The sequence below is a fragment of the Varanus komodoensis genome, unplaced genomic scaffold, assembly GCF_004798865.1.
Source record: "Varanus komodoensis strain SLA01 unplaced genomic scaffold, ASM479886v1 scaffold55, whole genome shotgun sequence".
In the NCBI taxonomy this organism is placed as follows: Eukaryota; Metazoa; Chordata; class Lepidosauria; order Squamata; family Varanidae; genus Varanus; species Varanus komodoensis.
The window spans coordinates 2,740,334-2,758,643 of record NW_025336157.1 but is presented as its reverse complement, the minus strand read 5'-3'; the positions used below and the strand labels follow the sequence as shown (position 1 = coordinate 2,758,643).

The window sequence follows — 18,310 nt, the reverse complement described above, 5'->3', positions numbered from 1 at the left end:
GCAAAGAGCCTGAAACTACTACGAGTGCAGAACCAGTTGTAAAGTGTGTGGCTGGAAGGGGGAGAGAGGAACACGGGCTCTGCTCACAGCCGAAGCAGGGCACGGGGCTGTCTACGGGGAGTCTCCGTGAGATGAGGGTCTCCAGTGAACTAGCTGCAACACTGCCTGTTGCCTTCCAGGTGTGTCATCCTATACACCTGGACAGATGTGAAAGGCTTCAGATATAGAAGCTGAGTAGTAAGGCGGAGCAGGGGAAAGCTCTTGACTTTGCATTCTCCTAGTGGGCTTCACACCTCTGGAATGCCGGGATGAGAGCCCTCTGATTCACGCCTCGCACCCTTTTTTCCTTTTATCTCTGTTGCTACTGGTCTTGCTGGACAAAACAATGGATTTTCCCTTGCAGATAATTCCCTTTGGAATGAGGTGGGACAGAGTGGCTCAGCTTCTGTCCCTGCCACCTGATGATGTCTCTCTGCTCCACCCCTGGCCTAAATGTAGACAGTAAGCTCTCAGGAGGCAGAGACTGGTTTTCTGCAGCTGTGATGTGGCCCAGATCCTGCTCACGCTACCACCGATGCTACGCGGAAGGACGATAAATCCAAGGATGGTGTGCAGAGAGACGCGTTACCTTGCACTGAGCCTTAAGAAGCACAACTTTATGGTTATGAATGTCAGTAGGAATGTCTCTTATAGGAACTGCAAGACAGGAAGAATTACAAGCAGGAAGAACATTCTCGCCATTCCCAAAGTTTAGAAAAGTGCTATTTCAGTATCTCCTTCCACTTGGAAGGGGGAGGGATCCTGAAGTGTTAGTACCACCACCACCAATGCAAATGGAGGAAGGAAATGAGTTTGAAAACAACGCAGAAGACCTCCACCCCGAGTTACTGGTGGGTGTGAAAATGAGGCTGGCATCCCTCAGTGGAGAGAGGCCATTAAATTAATGGAGGCAGGGGAGAGGAGTACAGGCCCCTCCGAGGGGCTTAAATATGGGCAGCACTTTTCTCAACGCCTCAAGGCTGGGGGGGGGGGGGCCTTCCCATCGCCCACAGGAGTGTGGCGCAGTTCTGCCAGATGCAGCCTCGGCACACTGTGAAGAGAGGAAGTCCAGCCTGGCCCGGATCAAGGGTGTTATGTCACGCATTCCTGCTTCCCTGACAGCCAGCGGGAGCCTCCTGGACACATTGCCCATTCCGTTTCCAGCTGAGTGAGCCTGTCACCAGCTGAAGAGGAGCCTGAAATCAGCGTCCTTTCCATCCAGGGTTCCAATTCAGCTACCGCGCCAGTCTTGCTCTCCTGTGGGACAATCGCCCGGGCCGCTTCATGCATCTGCAAAGAGATTAGAAGGGATGGAGACAGGAAGGCACTTTGAAAACGGCCAGGTGAAACAAAATCCAGGGGTGGATCCGCATGCCAGAAAATGTTATTTTTCAAATGCACATCCTGGAACTGAGCTGTTTGGGACTGACTGACTGACTGACAGTTTGAGTCTGACAACATTTGGAGGGCCAGGGGTCCCTCCGCCCTGCCTTCAGTACAAAAGAAGAGAGCAAGTGACTGTCTATTTCCTATTAGTCAGGAGATGGCACTCCAACGAAAGGGAAATTATGCTTTTCCTCCAGATGTTAGGATCACTGGAACATCTGCAGCTGAGCTCCAAGAGGAACACCTGTCAGAACAGGTTTGTGCAGCCAGCAGTGAGGCTCATATAGGGAACTGTAAAGCTCCGCCACTGCATTCGGTCATGAACCCCCTGGGGTGACATCCGTTCAGGGTAGCAACCCTGTAGCCATCCATCGAAGCACCATTAGCATCACGGTGAACCCCGTTTCTGTGGGCATCGCATCACTGGCGGGGTTGCAAACTCTCCCACTTGTTTTGTCCTGGGTGCCACTGTTTGGTTTCGTTGGTTTGTAACATCCGGAAACTGAGGAGGCTGCCTTTGTATTTTATATTGTTGTTATTTATTGTTGTGAGCCGCCCCGAGGCTTTGGTGAAGGGGGCGGCATAAAAGCTTCCTAAATAAATAAATATTGACTCAGGCCATCAGCCTGTCTGGCTCAGCATGGCTGGGCACCCCTGCTCCAAGGTTTGTAGGAGCAACACCGGGAGAATGGCAAGCAGACTGCTGCGGTTCCACAGATAAGGTAGCAAGCCTTCCCAGTGTGCAAGAACCAGGGCTGTTTTTTGAAGGTGTGCCAAGGCCTCCAGCTTGTTAGAAGCGCAATAGCTTTGAAGCTGCTTTCCCTGACATTTCTTAGAGAAGAGCTGCTTCTGCTGCGGGAACAAAGTCGTTTGTCCTAGGGAAGCAGCTTTGCAATCAGAATGGGGCATGACAGCCCGGGTGCATCCTTACACGCTCTGCCAAAGCGGGAGGGAGGACATTTACAAAATCCGTAGCCAGAGGTTTAGAATTTTGTTCCCAGCCTGGAGAGACTGACTGCCCTGTTGCTCACCCAGGCAGCTTTGGAGGCTTTTCCCTGACTTGTTTAGGGAACCAAGGAACCGAGAGAGAAGAAAAACATGCGCCTTCCATTGCTTGTTCCTATTCCGCAGCCATTTGTCATCACTGTGTTCCATAACCTTTATATTCTTTTTTACTTAGTTTCGTTTCTTTCCTAAGTACCCTTGAAGCTACAGCAAGGTGCCTCGGCTGGACCCCAGGGGCTGAAACTTTCTCAGGCGTATCTGGAGTTGCCAGGGATTTGAACCTGCACTCCAAGCATCTGGCGCGGCTCTGCGGCCCTTCCCTGAAGCCTTTACCGTCAACGCTCACAGTGGCCTTGACCCTGCCGTCTTCTGGCCTCTTGCTTTCGGGCCTCATGTATTTTGCAGGTTTTAGTTTTTGTGAAGCTCTGGCTATTGGGATGGTACAGAACTGAGTGAAAGGAATGATCTCCCTGCCGGTGGCATTTTCTGCCACAGCCATCCTGACTATTTCCCTGCTAGTCCTGTGGATCCAGCGGGCTTCTGAACTTAAGCAAGCATTAAGAGCCATCTCTTGGTTCGTATCTTCTAAATCAGATTTCTCCAGCTAGTACCCACCAGCTAGGCTGGTCCGTTACATGTGCAGCTTGCAGATCAGAGTCCCCAGTGGGGCACTCACGGACACCTCTAAGGGCGCCCACACGGTTCTTCACTCCTTGCCCCCTCAAGAGCAAATACATTTTTAAAGATTGAAAAGTGCCGGGTTCTGTTTCTGAAGCTGCTCAGAGGGCAGGAAGAGAAGCAACCTAAAGGGGAGGAAACAGCCATGCTTGGAGTGGGGAGAGAAAGGGGGTCAGAGGGGCTAGATCACAGATCCCCTGAGTTCTGCGGTCCTGCACTCTAACCACTGCACCTTTCTCTCCCCTGCTAGATTACATCAACCAGCACTCCCAGGCAGCACAGCAGTGGCTGAAGGGATGATGGAGCATGTGGTACAGGGTCGGTCTGGCTGAGATTCTCCAGGAGGAGTGCGAAAGCATTAGTGGGGAGCTACGGGGGTAAAGGTAGGCGTACGGCAACTGCACCTGCAGGTGGCTTCACTGAAGACCAGACCACGGGCCGCACAATGTCCAGAGTCACGCCGGCACACGCATTTGCACGTTTGTAGGTCAAGCTGCTTTTTCTTGTTCCGACAAGGAGCACAGGAACGGCTGTTGGGAGAGTGGAGCGCAGATGACGCGACTTTCCTTCCTCTTTCTCCATCACTACAGGCGCTAGGCAAACACCTGGGCAGTTGACCCAGGTTGCCATCTATCTCCCAGTTGTCCTTTAGCTTCCCTTGCTTTAGCAGCATGCGAGTGCATGTGGGTGAGAGAACGACCTGAATTCACATGGCTTTCAAGAAACGTTAAGCGGTGGCTGCTTATAACTGCCAAAAGGAACAGCAGATGGGGAAAGTTATTTGCATACATTTGGTTTATACTGTCTTATCTGTAGGGGTGTAAATGCAGAAATAGCTATGATAACTTAAATAGAGACCTGGGGTTGAAGCACTAGTGGGCCATCTTTTAACACTTCTGGGAATGTTTCCTAACACTGGGAGACCTTGGCTGCAGAAATCCTGGGTGGAAGCTAAGCCTTTGCACTCTTTTCCTGGTCTGAATCCCTCCCCATTCCTTGCACAGCTCCATTTGGCCTCATGGTGGGCAAACCACAGGGAAATACTACTCACAGTCTAAACTCATCTGTATAGCCAGGGATTCCGTCTTCGGATGGAATAAACCCATCCCTTGCCTTCTGGCCCCTTCCAACTCTACTATTCTATGACTCCATGGATACCGTACGCTCAGATCAGGGAGCAAGAACAAGGTGGGCCCCAGCTCTCCTCCCTCTCCCTCCCTTGTAGAAACAGTGTCACAGCTTTGTTGTGATGATGATGGACTGCCACAATTATGTGAAATGCATTGTACACTCAGAACAGGCAATGGATGGAAATGCCAGCTAGAAGGACCACAGGCTTTATAGTTCTCCTGAAAGAACTTGTTAAAACAAGCTGGGCAGAGAATTCTCTTACCTGATCATATTAGATTTCAAAACTGTTGTCTTTGATCTGAAAAGCACAAGGGAGAATAACAGGATTAATACTGTGTGGTTTGTTTGAAGGTGGGGAAGATTCAACCAGGTTTAAACTAGGGTTGAGACCATGATTGTGATTCTTCTTCTCAGACGTTATTCGTCCACAAAGAGCTTTACAACCGGCTATGCACACCAGCTGTAAAACGGGTCGACAAACCATGTCCTCTTCTAGGAAACCCTGAGCAGGGTAGGCCAGGGGAGGATTTTCTGATGGAGAATATGCAGCTGAGCTAAAAACTCCTGGAAGGGTTTGTGGGGAAGCCAGAAGAGCTCAACTGGCATGAAACGGGAACACATTTGTAGTGCAAACACGTGTTGTGACCAGCTCTATACTTGCACTGACCCACAGTGCCTTCCTTCCAGCGTCTTTGTTTCAACACCCCCTGTAGAAATGTTGAAAGCTTTATTTCGAAATACAAATCATTTGTTTTGCTTTGGTTTTTTTTTACAGTACTTCAGCTAGAAGGAACTAGTTATATTTTAATTAAGTCCAGAATAGAGAGGAAGTAGAAACAGCCTCTTTGTGTGTTTCTGATTAAGTATCTGATCCATTTACACTAGAGATGTAGCCGCTTTCAGCACTGGCAGAAATATTCTCTATTTAAAAAGTGGCTTTTACTGTCTCAGATCCTCATAAATAACCAGTTGACCAAAAATGTCCTTTTTCAACGTATCTTCAGAAACAAAACATAACACCTGAAACCCCCTTTTTTTTCCTAAACATGCACCTTAAATCAGATGGTTTTTATTGTAAATATCTGAAAATGTATTTGAGAGAGTGATGCTCTGTGCCTAAGGTTTTCCTTTTCTATCCTCTCCCTACCTTTTCCCATTAAATCTATTTCGGTACCTAACATTTGGCTTCATTGTTTTAAAAGGGTATTGCTTCTGGAATTTGTTAATAGAATCTTACCTATGTGCCAAGACTGCACAGGTGTTCGGGCACCTTCCCCCTTGTTTTCTGATATTTCTCAAAGTTTTGTGGAGTTCTGCACTGGGGAAGCAAGTCCTCAGCTTTTTACTGTTCAGGCTTTCTAGAGCTTAGCTTTCGGGTGGGGACCTTGGCAGGAAGGCACAGAAATTCTCCAAGCAGCTGGACAGCGTAAAGCAGGGGTGGGCAGAAAGCAGAATTCCAGATGTGGAAATCTCTTTGCATTCTTGACCAGTGGCCATGCTGGCAGCAGCTCCTGGAAGCTGAAGTCCAAAGCATCTGGAGAATAACCTTCAGCCCACCCCTATCCTAGGATGTATATCCTACGATCTATGTGGTGGCTGGTTGTCAGATGTATAAATGTATTTTGAAATTGCTATTTGGTTACCTGAAGAAGTGCCTCTCCTTGCACGAACCTCCGTGCGCTTTAGGTTTGTCATCCGTCTGAGGCTCTCCTCTGAGAGGCCTGGAAGGCAGCAAGCCCCCCAGGTACGTGAATGATCTCCTCAACAAGGCCTTTCTTGCACCAATATTGCTATCTTTTTGGCACCTAGTTAAGACCTTCTTCTGTCAGGCATTTGGCAGCATACAATGAGATTCTGATCAGATCGCATTTTCCTGTTGATTGTACAAAATTGTTTCTATGTGTGCGTGTGTGCGTGTGCGCATTGCATGTTGATATGTTTGTATGTACGTGATTTTTAGAATGCACTTTTAAGGTCGTAATCTTTGTAAGCAGCTCAGACAGTTCACTGTTGGGCAGTATGGAAGTGTAAGAAATGAAATATTAGTGTCTCTCTCTCTCTCTCTCTCTCTCTCTCTCTCTCACACACACACACACACACACACACTCCTACATATGATAATTTACATATGCACTAAAGCATGCATTTTTGTGATGTTCAAGGACCCCGAAGGGTATCCCTCTTTGTAAAAAAGGACAGGGGAGAAGAGGGCATTTGGTTTCAGAGAAAAACTTCAGGCAGGCAGGAAGGTCTGAGGAAGGGCAGCAGTGGGAGAAACACATCCGGGCAAAACGCTGGGCAGAGCCCTGTCCTTTGATTCCAGCAAACGCCCACAGATCGCAGGGGCAGGCGGCCTCCCAGACGTTTGGAGGGCCAAAGGAAAGATCCAGAGCCCCAGCCCTCACCGGCTGCTCCATAATATCACCTTGGAGCAGCTTCTTTAGGAGCATTCCTTCCAGATCCTATCTCTCAAAGTCAGGTTTTTTTCTAACAGAGTAAGCTTCTAGTCCCTCTGACTTCTGCAAATGCAGGACAGGCAATTGTTGGGTAGGAATTCAGCTCACACTCTGGCCAATTTGTATTGAAGGGACTGGGATGCTGGGTGTGTGCTTGACCACAATGAATCGAAAAGAAAAGAAAAAAATATTCTGGGGCCACCGTCCATCACACTCCCCCGAGAAGCCCCCCCTCTTGCCAAGTCTCACCTGCACGCGCACTGTGTGTGCTCCTCAAAAGTCAATTGTTGTAGGTGGTTCTCCGAAAACTGAATGAGCATCATCTGGATAAGTGGAAGAACACAGCTGTCTCGCTGGATACGCATTTCTTACACTTAAATCCCGCCTTTTCCTTTTCAAGGAACTCAAGGTGGCTTCCATAATTCTCTGCCTCCTCTCAACAACCCTGTGAGGGAGGCCAGGCTGGGACTGGCCCAGAGTCACCCAGTGGGCTCCATGGCTGAGTGGGGACCCACACCCACATTGCTTGTATCCCAGTCCCGTGCTCTTAACCACTACACCAAACTGCCTCTCAGTGTGGTATGACTGAGTGCCCAGCAAGCACTGCTGGCTGGGGATGATGGGAGCTCTGGTCCAGCTGCAATTTGGAGTGGGGGTTGACTTGGGAACTGCTGATCCGGGTCCTGCTCACACAGCAGCAGACAGAAAGCCAGGTGCCCACAGGAGCCCTCAAAGGCCTGTTCACAGGTATACTCCACCTGAACAAGGAAATGCCATTCCGGTCACCCTGCCTCAGCCATCCCCAACCTGGAGCCCCTCACTTGCCACTCAGGTGGGCACCAGCCCTGTCTCTGTTCCAACCGCTCCTGAAAACTAACTCCTTTCAGGAAGCCTTTCTTGGCTGGCCAACCACAGTTTTCGCTGGTACTGCTTGCAATATTGTACTGCACGCTTTCTCTCTTTCAGGGCTCATTGCTCCAGCATGAAATTAAATGCACCCCCCTCTTCCTTAGCCGGCTGGCTGGGAACGCCCAGAGTCTCCGGGCAGCACACCTGGGGGGCCCTGGGTCGAGGGGGGCCCCGCTCCTCGCACGCTTTCCGTTACCTCCATGATCCGCTTCTGGGTCTGGGTGGGCACACATTCCAGCGTGTCGTCCGAACAGCAGCCAGCGCAACGCCTCAGGAGCACGCACGACGGCACGGCCAGGTGGCTGACCAGGTGTGGGTGCTCGGTGGTCACGGGCACCATGGTTTCCTTGGGCTGGCAGCTGCTGCGGTTGTACACATCCAAGAACCGGATCACTGCCGGGGAAAGCGCATCCGCACGGTCAGTGTGCTCCTGGGAACAGGGGGAGCTGCCCTACCGAGCTCGGTACCCGTTTCCGGCAAAGGACAGCCAAATGCCTCGGTAAGTTCCCAAGCGGTGACCCTTTTATCTGGTTTGGGATCACGCTACCTGGCAGAGCCCCTCTCTCAGCCTGGATTTACCCAGGTGCTGCGATCAACAACCGAGACCTTCCTCCACCTCCTACTTCCAAGGGAGATCCAGAGGGTAGGAACAAAGGGAAGAGCCTGTTCAGTGGTGGCCCCCAACTCGGATTGTGGAATGACCTTCCCACTCTGTTATCCTTTGAGTGCCAGGGTAAAGCTGCCTCCTCCTCCCAGGGATTCAAAGGCATTTGATGACATACAGAGGGCATGTATGAAGAGCCGGTGTGGTATGGTGTTAAGAGGGTTGGGCTGGGCACCTGGGAGATCCGAGTTCTAGTCCCCACTCGGCCATGAAGCTCGCCGGGTGACTTTAGGCCACTCAGCTGAGCCTACCTCAGAGGGTTGTTGGGAGGGTGAGATGGCTATATGAGCCAACTTGAGCTCCTCACAAGAAACAGACTGACTATAAATGGAGATGAGAGCTAAGAAGCTGGCCTTAGTAAGTAATACCCGGCGATATTTGCGTATTTGCACGCAACGGGGAAGAAACACGTGCATGTCACATGCATGTTCCCCCACAACAGCCCCACAAGGTTGGCCTGTGCTAAATTTTCCCCATATTGCAGAGAAGGGAGCTGAGGCAGGGAACCTGGGACTGCGTGACCGGCATGAAAATCTGAAGCGGTTCATGCCTCTCGACCGCTAAGCTGCAACGACTCTTTCCTTTGGCTTTCTTCTCTGGAGACGAGAATTCCAGACATAACTGGCGATTACTTGGATTTACAAAAGGAGGTTTGAAATACAGGAACCCAGAAGCCAAAGCAGATTCAAAGGGGTGTTGGAGCCCCCCGGCACCAAGCAGTGAGCGCCAACCACTGTCTCCCCCGATTCCCCAGGCCTGGCAAGGCCTTACCTTCTCCAGATACTTTCGGCATATCAGTCGGAGGGATCGCAAGCTGTAAAGAAGCCAGAAATCAGAATCGGAAAGGAACGGAACAGAACTGCTCTCCAGACACTTGCTTTGAAGGGTCTGTCCCAAAGCTCCCTCCTCCAAGTTCTCTGTTCAGCAACCGTGGTGCATTGCAATGTTTTAAGCTCAGTCTGCCCTGCATTTCTGCCCTGCACCTCTCCCAGGGCTGGCTGTCGGTGTGATCAGGGGGTTCCGGGTCTCTCGCACACCATCAGGGCTCCATGGGTGAGACCCTCTTGGACATGCTCCTCCTCTTCCCCACCACCTGCCTCTCGCTCCAGCCCGGGCAATGGTGGTGCTGAGCAGAGGCAGAAGACGCCCCTGCTACTTGCTCGGGGCTCACTGCCTCCAAGGAAGCCAGCAAATGAACAGGAGCCAGGAGGAGAAAGAGGGGGAGGCTCCAGAGTGGCAAGCGAGAAGGCCGGAGGGGGCCCACGGAGGCAGTCTTGCCCAGGGACCCTCTGAAACCTGGAGCCAGCCCTGCGGAGGCCCCTGCTCTGAGTCAGTTGTCAAGTCTGATGTTGTTACTGCCATGTATCTGCAAAGCATTGTTTGCTCGCAAGCTTCTTTTTGCTTTGGTGAGCAGCATAGTACTTTTGGGTGAAGGGCAGGTTAAAAAGACACTTTGGGTAAATAAGGGCAGACAAAATAAGTCTCTTCTAAGGAAGACAAGGCCTCTTTCCTCCTCTTCCAAGATAAAAGACAAAAGCCATGACTTATCCCCCACATTTCAGGATGAGTCTATTTGATGGTGGTGGCGCCATGACTCTGAATCAGACTTTGCCCTGTCAATTCAGGGAGCAGGCCGACACAGGCAGATAGTCCCACAACTCCTGTGTTGGCTGGAGCATCCGAGCTAGGCCTTCTTCCTGGCTAATTGCCCTTCAAGTAATTAGCAGAATAATGCAAATACATGATACCAGAACACCTTTAAAATGAATACACTCCATTTCACACATCACGTTAACAGTGGCCTGCACGTGACCACTGAATATGTTGGGTTTCTATTCCCATTATCCTAGCTGCGGGCGATGGGAGTAGTCGACCCACACATAGCAGTAGAGGGTGATGATTTGGGGAAGCCTAGCATACACAAGACAATTCAAGCTTGTTTATGTAAGTTCTCTTATTTCACATCATTTATTTTAAAATGGGTATTTAGTGTAACTAATGCTGTTTCTATAATTGGTATGAAGTTCTGCAGCGCCACCTTCCCCCGCACTAGAGTTCTACTCACTAACTCCCACGGTTTTTAAATTTCTCCAGGCACTAGCCACCTTATGGACTAGAAACTTGCTCTTCAATAAGGAAGCTGGGAGTCTCAAGAAGATGACCTTCAGACAATCGTTACCACCTCATGTATGAGAAGCTTATTCTATATAAAAATGAAAGTGAAGGCCAGATTTTCAGCTTACACCACACTGAACTAATGAGGGACTGCTTGGAAATCTCACAGGAGTCCAAACAAGCTGGAGATAAGGCCCCAAATCTGCTTATGTTTGGACCAGTCCTCCTCCTACAGGTTGCTCAGCTGACCACATAGGAAGGGTCCTGGTTCAGACTGGTGCTCCATGTTGTCGCCTGCTCTATAGTTTACTGTCTGCCATGCACACGAGTTGCACGTGCAACCACAAACCTATGTCTGAGTTATTGCCAAACAGAGATGCTAACACACAACTTTCAACATAGCTAGCAGAGGGATACAACGTCCTGGCCAAAAGCCGACTTCACAGGTGAGGAACTCTGACGAGATCTGCACTTCTTGAAAAACAGCTTCCCGTTTTGCCAGACGGGCAACTCCTTGCTGATCTACTAGCATGCCTGATCTACCAGCAAGCAGATCCACCCACAGCAGACCGAGCCAGCAGCCTTCCCGACGTCACATGGCAGTGAGTTTCGGACACGGAGACCACATACTGCGCGAGCAGCGAGCAAGTCCTGCCTCTCAGCCTACCACTGGAAGATCCCACATGGGGGCAGAAGAACCCGGGAAGTTGAGGAGAAGGGGGTGGCGCTGGCGGGTCGGCCTCCGCTAATGGGGGCCGTGTCGGAGGTAACGTAAGCTCTGCCGCCGATGACGTTGGATCAGCGGCTGCCAGCAAGCATCACCACGTTGCCCACGTTCAAGGAAGACGGAAAATACCGACCCGCGGTCGCACGGGGGGCTTGGCTGGAAGGGGGAGGTGGAAGTGGGAAGGGACAGCCAGTCAAGAAGTGCCACTGCTGCAAACCGCAGGGCCACAACCGCCGGCCCTGGATTTGCCAGCATGCACCCCCCCTCCCACCCCGACGGCCCTAGCCTCCAAGTCTGGGCACGCTGTCACACGAATCCGGAGCCAGGGACGCCACTCTGCAGCCTGTGACAATGCCTGTCCTGCAGTACGGAGACAGTCTGACAGCCTCCCTCACAGGGTTGGGGGGCATTCATTCCGCATGTAATGCTTCAAGCATTTGAAAATGTGACAAACACTGGTTTTTGCTGCTCTCACTCTGCCTGAAGGTTCAAGGACGGTAACTACTTATTTTATGACAGCTAATTCCTGACAATGCAGCTGGAAGGAAATGCAGAAGGGGGAGAAAACACGTCGACTGCTGGAGTGGGATTTTTAAGAGTAAGAGAGAAAATGAAGGTAGAACATTAGCTTAAAATAAAGACCAGGAATGTGAAGGGAATGATTTTAATTACTGTACTGCATTTCAACCCCGCCTTGCAAGGAACACGACGCAGCATACACGATTCCCCTCCTCTCTATTTTGTCCTCACAACAACAACCCTGTGAGGGAGGTCAGGCAGGGAGTCTGGACTGGCCCAAAGTCACCCAATGAGCTCCATGGCTGAGTGGGGAGCTGATCCCAGAGCCTCCAGATCCCCCGACCAACACTGCAGCCACTGTGCCACACGGGTGCAACCTGGAAAAAGGCTGGATGGTTATTTAATGCCGGGTTCAGGTCCAGAATTTGGTTTTATAAACAGAGGGGATGCAAAGTGCACCTGAGCACATGCAGAGCACCACACAGCGCTTCCTTTGACCCTTTTGGCTTTGCATTCAGGCCTGAGGAGGCATCAGCTCGCACTGGAAGTAGGAAACAGGAGCAGCCCCCCTTTCCAACGCTGTGCCACAGGTAAATACAGAACGTGTGGTAAAGGGCATCCAGAGGTCATGAAGGGGCTTTCCAGTCCCCTGCCCCAAGCCCAGTGCCTCCTCCACAGCAGGGACCTTGCACGAGCCGGCATGAGCGTGAGTGGATGGGGACACCTATTGTGACACCCCCGCCCCCCCAGCCCAAAGCCTCAAGAACAATGGAGAGCACCTGGCAACAATTCTTCACAGTGGAGGAGCAAGCACTACACTTCTGGGAGCTGCTAATCATCTTTGGGATTGCTTGAGTGGGAACTGCAGGAAGTTAGTTGGAAGCTGGAAGATTCAGTGAAAATGTATTGCTATTGTGGCAGGAGAGAAAAAGGCCGTATCATACATTCAGCAGCTGGATCACTGCCAGCACTTGCGCTACCGCAGTCCCATCCTAAAGGTCTCGCCTGGGCCCAACATTTGGGGGTGTGCGGTCCTCCCACTCCAGGAAGAACGAACTGTGCCCCGGCTTGCTGACCCACCAGCATCCCTGGATGCTAGGCTCCCCCAGACCACACTTCGCTGCATCCCACGAGACGCTGGTGGGTCAAAAAGATCACCCAGCCTTCTGCCTTTGGGCTATTTATTTATGCAATGGATTCCCTGCTTTACGTGATAACCATCACCCCAAAGCAAAGCATAAAGCCATTAAAACATGATAAAAATAACACACATCACACTTATAAGTCTTTGACAAAGGCAGCCCCTCATGGTTCAGTCGCTCAAGTGTTGGGTGGGGTTTGGGAGACCCGGGTTCTAGTCCCCACTAGCCATGAAGTTCACTGGATGACTTTGAGAAAGTCACTTACTCTCAGCATAACCTACCTTCCAGGGTTGTTGTGAGGACAAAATGGAGAATGGAGGAGGAGGTGAGAATCAGAGCATGGTGGGGGGGGGGGGCAGAAAATAAACCTCAGATGTATTGCATTGCAACAGCCAGCAATTCATGCAGGCAGGGGATTCTGAAAGTCCCCCCGAATCTTGAAATCGAGCTTCTGCCCACCCCAGGCGAGCAACACCGCCCCCCAGCCAGCTGCCCCCTCCCCACAGGGCAAAGCCATGTGTGGCCAGCTCTCCCTCACTCTGCTCCCTCACCCCCCTGCCCGAGGCAGCCGCTGCTCGGCGCCAACTCCCACCCGGCCCGAGCGTCGTGCCCAGCTACCTACCGTTGCGGCGCAGTACTGGAGCTGCAAGGTTGTCGCCAGGAGGAGCGGAAGGGCACAGCAGGGGGCAACCATGGTGCTGCTGCCAAGGCGGCTTCCGGCGGGCAAAGGGCTTCGGGGGGTGCCCCTCCACCTCGAGGTGGCTCGTCTGAACCAGAGGGCGCACTTTGTCAAACTTGGCTGGGCGGCCGGCCGGCGAGCTCCTTGGGTGCTCCGCTTCGCTCGACAGGAATGGGAAACCTCAGCCCAGGATGCCCCGCGAAGGGGGGGAAAGTCGGCCGAAATGCCCGGCCGTCGGCGAGCTGGTGACAGCTCCGGGCAGGGGCATTGCCCCTCAGTGACAAGGGCACGCCGTGGCTCTCGGGGCCTCGTGCCCGCAGTCGCCCGCCCCACTCGGCCTTTTTAAGCCCATGCCGCTCCTCCCCAGAGCTCCCTGGGGGAGATCACAGGTGCCTCATCGCAGTCCGCCGGAGCTGCCGTGCCCAGGCAGAGCTGCGAGCCGGAGAGCGGCAGACAGTAGCTGCTGGGAGAGAGAAAGAGGGCGAGCGGGACTTCAGCGGGCTCATGTGACCGCTCAATCCCACCCCAAGGAGGGGAGGGAGAGCCCGGCGGCTGGAGCAGGCGACGGCTCTGGGGGCAGGCCGGAGAGAGACCCCACAGCAGGGTGGGCTGCCGGGCTGGGGCAGGCATCCTCCCCACGCACTCCGGACGCCACCCCCACCCCCGCCTGGTCACGGACACGGCTGCGAAGGGCAGCGGAGGCGTCCCCGCACCTTGTTCCCCCAACAACACGGAGACCGCTGCCAGCAAGGTGCTCTGGGGGAGCCCTCTGGCCAGAGGGCCGTGGAGATGCCCGGCAGCCTATGTTGGCTGTGCTCAGCAGACGGTGTTGCAAGATAATCTGCTCTTGGACAGGGAAGCACCATTCAGCTAGATGCTGGAATAGGCTTTTCCCCGCGAATTTGCCCAAAAGCTTCGCTCTTCCTCTTGAGAGCCACAAAAAGCCCCAATGCCCCCTCCCCGCCATTTGTAGCTCCAAAGCCGTGATGGGGGGGGGTGCAAGAGGGAGAGAGAGCATGAGTACTCATGCCCCTCCTCTTTCAGGACTCAATGAAGACAGCTCAGTGAAAGGTGCCACCAGGGTAGGACTTCAGGGCTGCTGTCTGGGACCCCACTCAGCAGAAGGGGGGGCACAAAAGCCACAGGGGGCAGCAGGGCTGGTGTACCACATTGGGAACGAAGGGCATGCGGGCCGCCTTCTATGAAGTGGTGGTCTGAGCTGCCCGGCGTCATTGCGGTACAGAAGCCCTCTGCCCGGTGGCTCTTCTCGTCAGGTTACGAACCCCATTTGGGTCTTTCCACTAGACTGGGACAATCAGGCTCAGCATCTGTGGCCGGGACACCAGACGTTTCAAAAGTGGGGGGACAAGACTCCTCACTGGGCCACCACACGTAAAAAGTACAGCGGGGGTTGAAGCCACGCCACGACCAGTGTTGAGCAGCTTCAGGGCAGCCCGGTGACTGGGGTTTGACTTGATCGAGGAGAAACTGAGGCACGGGAGCTCGGTTCAAATTCAAGAAACCGCTGCGCAAAACAAACAGAATTCAAGTAGTAGAAGCTGGCCGCTTTTAAGCCAGCTTTTTCCAGCCTGGTGTTCATCAGTCATATCGGAGCCTTGGCTGGGATGATGGGAAATGCAGGCCAAGACATTTGAAGGGTTGATACTAGCCTAGTGGCTGAAGAAGGTTTTGAACCCCAACACACACGGGCCCAAGCCTTTGAAATGTGTGCAAACGGGCAGCCTATTTAAGCACCTGTAGAGCAGCTTTCCAACAGCACCTGCCATGGTCTGTCACATACACTTTAGCGTTCTGGCATGCATGCTGCCCACAGCAGCTACTAAGTACACAGACGTTTACGCTTCCAAAATTGTTCTTTAAAAAAGAAAGGCTATCCCCTCCCACACACACTGGCTCCTCCCAGAGCGTAAATTTTGCTATAAAACATACAGGAAAAGACATCCAAAAGCAAGCTATAACATCTACAGCTATCCCTCCAGATAGCTAATTTGCAATATGTACTCATCTCCTCAGAAGACCCTTAAAACCAGACCACACTCTGAAACAAACAAACTAACTAACTAACAAACAATCCCGGCCCCAGAGAGAGAGAGAGAGAGAGAGAGAGAAGCTACTGCTTCCAAATCAGGGGGACTATTTTCCAAGTAGACTTCAGCCCTGGCAATTAAACACAAACGATGTTGCGTTGACTACAAACAGAATCAAACAAATGGGGGAGCTTGCAAGATCAAGTCAAGGGTTGGATGGGGAGAAGCACACAGAATTAGAGCCAAGCCAGAACCACAGAGAGGGGGCACAATCTCATGCGGGTTGGGGGGGCCAGTGCCTTTTCCTCTCATCCCAAGCCCTTTTCCGCCAGGATTCCTCAAGTCCCTTTGCCATCTCTTGCTCTCCCCACTCTCTATCAAATCATAGACAGCTTATTATCTTTAAGCACATGCTTGGCATTGTACGACCTTTCTGTCTGAACACGTATAAGATTGTGCCCTTAATGATCATTTCAATTAAAGAAACAATTAGCCGTTCAAATATGCATCGCACAGAATCAGAAAGGGATATTAAGCCAGATTTAAAGTGCTGGGCTACATTTTTGGTCCCTGAGACACCCAGGGGAAGGTGCGGAGTGCATAATGCGCACCATTGCAAACCGTTTTTCCCCACCCTTCCTGGAATCACTGAGGACCTAACCCAAGACCCCCTGCATGCTACAGCCCCTCTGCAAGAAGGCAGGATGCTGGCCCAGACAGGCCTCTCCAACAGGCTTCTGCTCATCATGGTCCTTTTATTTTTGCCAGTCTTTCTACACGCTTAACTATGAACCATGCAACCCGTCCTGTTCTTGAGCACAGACACCCTTCCAGGTGCTGAAGGCACCTATCAACTCCTGGGGATGCCCATATGTGGGGGGGGGGTGGAGATAGTTCTTTCTGCCGCTGCGAGCAAGAGTCTTGCAGCTCCAGACCATGTGCGCAAGGAGATTAAAGCAGCATTTCACACATAGTTCCTGCTGCTGGGGCCGTGGTCCTGCTAATCCTCCCTGCACGTCACTCGTCACTCGGTACTACCTCCAGAAGGTCTGCCTCCTCGCTCCCTCAATTGCTGGCATCAAAAGAGTGCAAGAGGGGAAAGCACCATTTCTGCGTGCCCTGAGAGCAGCAGCATCCGGCCACTACGCTTCCACTACGGGGGGCTTACGCTGCCCTCTTCCCGCCCCTGCCTCTCTTCCCATAGTCTGTTAACCCTAACACAGACATTAATAGCAAAGCACCCCCACCCCCACCCCACTGACATGCTGCCCCACAACACCTCTGTGCAACTGACTGGTCTTGGCCTTGCAAGCCCTTTGTAAATTTACCTTTTCTTCACATTATGCCACTGGATCACTTTCCAGTACAGGAGAAGATGCTCAGTTTGTCTCCCTATGCGTCACCATCCTGGGCTATTCTGTTCCAGTCACGCACAGTACAGTGAACATGCCGAGAAAAGGGAAGGGGGCTTCTCTCTCCTTCCTCTCTCTGTTTACTGTTTGCTCTTGCAAGTTCTAACACTGAGCTGCGACTTCTCTCCTGCGGTTCAGGAAAGCTGCTTTAGACAGCACCTGAAGACAAGGTGAGGGGGGCTTCAGTAGACAGCGCAGCTCAGGTGCCACGGCTAACACAGCCATTTCCCGGCAGCCGCCTGTTCCTTTGTTCCTTCGCGTACCCTGTGCTTCGAATCCCTGAAGGGGCGTCTCATGAAGCTGCAAAGGCTGGCTCTCACACTGCACCAGCAAGCAGACCAGATCTCAGGGCTTATGTTACAGGAGGGGAGACTGCAGTTGAATGGAAGGAGAGCATTCTTGGTGGGAGAAGCAGTTCAGCGAAGGAGCCCAACGATCGAGTGGGCGGGCAGGAGGGCTCTGCCTCGCCGGCGGACTTCAGGCAGATGCTGGCCAGCCACCAGCGCAGGTGGTGTGAGCTCTGGTCTTCTTGCACACAGCAGCCAGTGGAATGAGACAGCCTCCAAGGCCTTTCATCGCCACGATCCTACGAGGTCAGGCCGCAACACTGGAGTGAGGTGGGGGCTGAAGGAAAGCTTCTCCGGGATCCAAGGCTAGCTGGTGGGGGCCCGGTGATGCTAGCTGGCAGAGGCAGATGCCCACAGGGCCTGGTGACTTTCCGGCAAATTGACCTGGCTCACTCCAGCACCTGAAAACGGACCCCCTCAGCTGGGGAAGCCACCCTGGAGCACAACCCAAGCAGATGCCACCTGCGGATCTGAGCTTTTTCCTGCTGCCAGTCCTCGTCTCCATCAAACTGTCAGGAGTCCACATTCCAGCACTGGGTGCAGCCACTTCGCACTGCAGAAAGGACTACAGAGGACTGCTTAGCTTTGTATAGGGGTTTGTTTTTTTTTTGCAGGTGGGGCAGGTGGGGCAGGAAGGACATTTGCCACCAGAGGGCAGCATTTTTCAGCATGAGGCCACATTCAATTCTGGAGAAGGCAAAGGGAGTGGAGTCAAAATAGACCCCCCCCCCCCCGATACACACACACGTTTAGCTTAAAGCTTTTCCTCTCAATAGCAAAACCACAGATGAGACAGCTCAGCCGTTCAGAATAGAGAAATGCTGCATGAGAGCCTGGAACCTAGCAAAGAGGAGGCTGACCGAAAGGGGGGTCAGATCTGGGGAAGGGGTGTGCCCTTCTGCGAAACTCTAGAGGTCCGGGTATCACCCCCAGGCCCAAAGTTTCCCTCCCTGATCCAGGAAGTCCCCCTGACGGGGTAGGGGGACACCACCAAAAGGACTAACTGATATGAAAGGGGCTTGGCTGGGGTGAGTCCAAAGGGTTGGTTGGAGG

General features: G+C 52.5%; 1 protein-coding gene across 2 annotated transcripts; it reads right to left on the bottom strand.

Annotated features, from left to right (window-relative positions):
• Positions 1-635: 635 nt before the first annotated feature.
• On the bottom strand, positions 636-18,302 carry VEGFB (vascular endothelial growth factor B). Of its 2 annotated transcripts, none has more exons than XM_044448637.1 (7): positions 16,827-18,302; positions 9,040-9,082; positions 7,801-7,997; positions 6,945-7,018; positions 4,502-4,537; positions 3,513-3,638; positions 636-1,329 (listed from the first exon to the last, which is right to left on the bottom strand). In XM_044448637.1, the coding sequence occupies exons 2-7, from the start codon at positions 9,059-9,061 to the stop codon at positions 1,275-1,277; spliced, it is 510 nt and encodes a 169-aa protein (XP_044304572.1). In that variant the 5' UTR covers positions 9,062-9,082; positions 16,827-18,302; the 3' UTR covers positions 636-1,274. The 2 variants fall into 2 exon arrangements, with proteins under 2 accessions (XP_044304572.1, XP_044304571.1); XM_044448636.1 differs by lacking the exon at positions 16,827-18,302 and adding an exon at positions 13,394-14,039.
• Positions 18,303-18,310: the final 8 nt, after the last annotated feature.